Source organism: Chelonoidis abingdonii, chromosome 1 (assembly GCF_003597395.2).
Source record: "Chelonoidis abingdonii isolate Lonesome George chromosome 1, CheloAbing_2.0, whole genome shotgun sequence".
NCBI classification, from domain to species: domain Eukaryota; kingdom Metazoa; phylum Chordata; order Testudines; family Testudinidae; genus Chelonoidis; species Chelonoidis abingdonii.
Window position 1 is genome coordinate 370292054 of NC_133769.1, and position 4794 is coordinate 370296847.

Below are 4794 nucleotides of genomic sequence, written 5' to 3' on the forward strand. Positions count from 1 at the left end.
TGCCTTTATACTGTCCATTCACCTGGCTTGGTTAGCTGCCTCTCAGGACTTTTCTGGACTTGACAATAATCTAAATAATCTGGTGCCATTTGCAAATGTTGTCACCTCACTGCTCACCCCCCTTGCTAGATTATTAATAGCCATCAAGTATTGACTGCACTATTTGTTATAAAGTGTGTAACCCCCATTGCTGTGCATTTCTCCCTCATAGGCATCTTGAGCATTTCTGACACCCATCGACTCTTCGACTACTTCATGGCATCTTTCAACCTCTCCTCCTCTGGCTCTTCAGCATTCACCCTAATGGGCATCCCTGGTCTGGAAGCTGTCCACAAACTGATTTCCAACCCTTTCTGTATGTTCTACATTATCGGCCTGTTGGGAAATTTCACTGTTCTCTATATTGTAGGGAAAGAGCAGACCCTGCACAAGCCGATGTACCTGCTGCTCTGCATGCTGGCGCTTACAGACATCAGCACTTCTACCTCCATCGTGCCAAAGACACTGTGTATATTTTGGTTCAATTTGAAAGGCATTACTGTGGGTGGCTGCCTCTCCCAGATGTTCTTCCTTCACGCAGCTTCTGTTATGCACTCAGCCGTCCTTGTGACAATGGCCTTTGATCGCTACATTGCCATATGTAACCCTCTGAGATACGCCACCGTCCTCACCAATGCACGAATAGCTAAGCTAGGGCTCATGGGTTTGATAAGAGCTGTTCTCATCATGCTGCCTATGCCCCTGCTCCTGAGCAGGCAGCCATTCTGTGCCAACCGCATTATCCCCCACACGCACTGCGAGCACATAGCTGTGACAAAGATGTCATGTGGGGACATCACAGCCAACAGGATGTACGGCTTGATAATAGCACTTATAGTCATCGGGTTTGACCTGATGCTCATTGCCTTGTCCTACAGTCTGATCATCAGGGCCGTCCTCAGAATCTCCTCCAAGAAAGCCCACCAGAAAGCCCTCAACACCTGCACAGCCCACATCTGTGTGATGCTAACATATTATACCCCTCGCCTTTTCTCCAGTCTCACATATTGGTTTGGTCAAGGCATCGCTTCCCATGTCTACATCATCTTGGCTGACCTCTATCTCCTCATCCCTCCCATCCTCAACCCGATCATTTATGGAGTCAAAACCAAAGAGTTTCATGACAAAGTGGACATATACATCTGCAAAATGTGATTGCCTGCAGCCAATGACTTTAAACTTTTATGACAAGAGGGGGAAAGGATATCTCCTCATTAATCAAGGGTGCTGTGTCCCAGTTTGTCTGAACGCAACATTGTGGAAGTTCACATTGTGAGAAGTTCCTCACACTTAACACCTTATCACTTCATGACCAACCACTGCTCTCCCGATTGCTGTGATCCCTCTCTCTGTCCGTCACCTGTTCACTTTCAGCATCACCCAGCCCTGCCCTCCATACACCCTGACATTCTCCCTTTCCATGACTTCCAGACCACCAGAAGCTGCTGCAGCTCTCTGATGCAAGGAGGCTTTCCTTGAGACCCTATGTGAACAGTATTCTTGAACAGTTTGACAAACAGAGACTATGCTTTCAGATAACCTAAGACAAAGAAAGCAACTATAATGCTGAACTTCTTTAGCACATGTACAGTGATCTGGTGAACAAAATTTATCTGACTTTTCTAAGTCCAATCCTTCAGGAGGCCTGGAGGATAAACCAAAACTTTCAGATGGAAAGTGTGAATACAGGAAAATGGTTGCAGGGATTGAGAACATTCTACTAGAGCTTGTTGGTGAGACTTGCGAAACCCTGTGTTTTTTAGAAACGGATTGCTGTGTTAAACTCCGATGTCACCTTGGAGTCTAATTACTTATTGCTTTGCACAGTCAATTTTCACATTGCTTTTCAGCTGGACCTTTCAAAATACACATGAACTCTTCCTAGTGTCAAAGAAGTTAAAAGTTGGTGTTGGGTCTTCATGTTGGATTTTCTGAAAGAGAGATTGCCACCAACCATGCTAAGTCTTTCTACTCTGCTCTGCCCTGCATGAACTTTATTGGCAAATATCAAATTTTTGCCATTTTATTTCTGGAGATCTTGGATATTTGGAGCAGAAGTGGAGAGTTTTGCCAGTGGTTCATTGGCCTCATACTCAGAACAACCATTTGGAGCAGTTTTGAGATGAAGGTCTCAAATACACGATGCTGCTGGTGACAAAGACTTCAGTGAACTTGGCTTTTTTGCTCTGTTGTTGCTGTCACTACCTTTTAGCAATGCTGCAGTTGGAAAATTGTTTTCCCAGATGAACCTGATAAAAACTTTTATTAATAATAAGAGATATACCTATCTGCTGGAACTGGAAGCAGCCTTGAAATTTCATTGAGCCCAGCCCCTTGTCTTCATTAGTAGGACCAAGTACTGATTTTTGCCCCAGATGCCCCCTCAGGGATTGAACTCACAACCTCAGTTTTAGCAGACCAATGCTCAAACCACTGAGGTAGCCCTTTTTACAAGAAAAGGTGCAGGAGAAGCTTTTAGAAAACATTCTTCATGTTAGACATCTATGCAATGACAAAAAATTTTGTGAACATTTTGCCCCAGCTAAAGAAATGATTGCACTGGTCACTGGTGTTATGTACGACCAGCAGCAGAAGCATTCTACTTCTGACGAAGACAATGAGGAAGTAATGTTGCCTTTTAGAGTCTAACAGTAAGAAACTAATTCAACTCAAAATATAGACACTGACTGCAGTCACTGAATGCAATTAGAAATAAATAATATAATAATGATATTCTTGTTTTTACACTCCATATATTTTGGGGTACTTTGGGGCTATTTTTAACTCTGTCGTTTGCTGTTTTTCGTTTGAAATAGCTGCCAGTCCTCAATCGGGATACAAGTACCGGTATTGGGCGGTTGATTTTGAATTTGATCATCATCTCGTAGCTTTGTTGTTAATGTGGACAAACTCCTGCTTGGGTTTATAGCTCTTTTTTTAAAATCACATCTGTACTAGATGGCTAAAGAAAATCTTTCATTTGTTAGTTGATGTATAGACCAATGTGTTATTAAAAAATAAAAAAAAAACAACTTTGTTTCAATAAGTAGATTGAGCATTTTAGGTTATTTTTTAAGTGATTTGAGGCTATTCATGCAGTAGAAATTTGGCAAACTACCTCAGGCTGAGGTAGATGCAGAGCAGCAAAAGCCAGAAACACAAGGGCCAGAGAAGCAGGGCAAAAGGCAGAGTTGGGCTGGAGCCAGAGAAGCAGCACTGAGCCAGAAGATTTAGAGTTGGCCCAGAGGCAGAGAAGCAGAGCTGGGGAACTGCAGTTGGAGCAGATGGGAGCTGGGTCAGCACAGACCAGCTGTGACAAAGGGATGCCCAGCTGAGCAACAGCAGGGAGCTGCAGAGCCAGAGCCAGGATAGAGGATGCTGGCCTGGACACAAGGAACACGGCAGGTGAGCAAAATGAGAAGCTGAGAAGAGCAAGTTGGGCAGAGGGTCCAGCACAGGGAGAAGTCACCAGAAAAGAAGGCCTGGGAGGCTGGACTCATAGTGGGGGACATGAATGAACGAGGGGGGATTTGATAGCTGCATTCAACTACCTGAAAGGGGGTTCCAAAGAGGATGGATCTAGACTGTTTAAAGTGGTACCTGATGACAGAACAAGGAGTAATTCTCTCAAGTTGCAGTGAGGGAGGTTTTGTTTGGATATTAGGAAAAACTTTTTGACTAGGAGGGTGGTGAAGCACTGCAATGGGTTACCTGGGAAGGTGGTGGAACCTCCTTCCTTAGAGGTTTTTAAGATCAGGCTTGACAAAGCCCTGGCTGGGATGATTTAGTTGGGAATTGATCTTGCTTTGAGCAGGGGGTTGGACTAGATGACATCCTCAGGTCCTTTCCAACCCTGAGATTCTATGATTCTATGAGTATGTCTACACTATGAGATTAGGTCGATTTAATAGCAGTCTATTTTTTAGAAATCAGTTTGATACAGTGGATTATGTGCGTCCCCACTAAGCATATTACGTCATCTGAGTGCCTCCACAGTACAGAGGCTAGCATTGACTTTCAGAGCTTTGGACTGTGGTAACTATCCCACAGTTCTTGCAGTCTGCGCAGCCCATTGGAATTCTGGGTTATGCTCCCAATTCCTGATGGGGCAAAAACACTGTAGTGGGTGTTTCTGGGTACATGTCACCAGGCGCCCCTCCCTCAGTGAGAGCAATGACAGACAATTGTTTCATGCCTTTTTTCTGTGCAGACGCCATACAATGGCAAGCATGGAGCCCGCTCAGATTGCCGCAGCAGTTATGAGCACTGTAAACACCATGCACATTATCCTGCAGTGTATGCAGCACCAGAACCTGCAAAAGCAGGTAAGGAGGCAATGGCAGCGCAGTGCGAGAGTGATGAGGACATGGACACAGAATTCTCTCAGAGCACAGACCCTGGCAATTTGGACATCATGGTGGTAATGGGACAGATTCATGCCATGGAACTCTGATTCTGGGTCCGGAAAACAAGAACAGACTTGTGGGACCGCATAATGTTGCAGGTCTGGGATGATTCCCAGTGGCTGCGAAACTTTTGGATGCATAAGGGTACTTTCATATGCATAAGAACACTTTCATGCTCCTTCTTTAGAGATTTTTAAGGCTCAGGGTACGTCTACATTGCACGATTATTTCGAATTAGCTTAAACTGATATTACAAAACAGATCTAATAAAATCGGTTTAGCGCGTCCACAGTGGGATCACGAAATCGATTGTTTGCATCCATGGTCCAAAGCTACCATCGATTTCAGG

The 4794-nt window shown here is 44.5% G+C and overlaps 1 protein-coding gene across 1 annotated transcript; it reads left to right on the top strand.

The window, feature by feature from the left end:
* The first annotated feature begins 222 nt into the window (after window positions 1–222).
* LOC116818294 (olfactory receptor 52P1-like) lies at window positions 223–1194 on the top strand. The gene has a single exon (XM_032769089.2). The coding sequence runs from the start codon at window positions 256–258 to the stop codon at window positions 1192–1194; it is 939 nt and encodes a 312-aa protein (XP_032624980.1). The 5' UTR covers window positions 223–255.
* Window positions 1195–4794: the final 3600 nt, after the last annotated feature.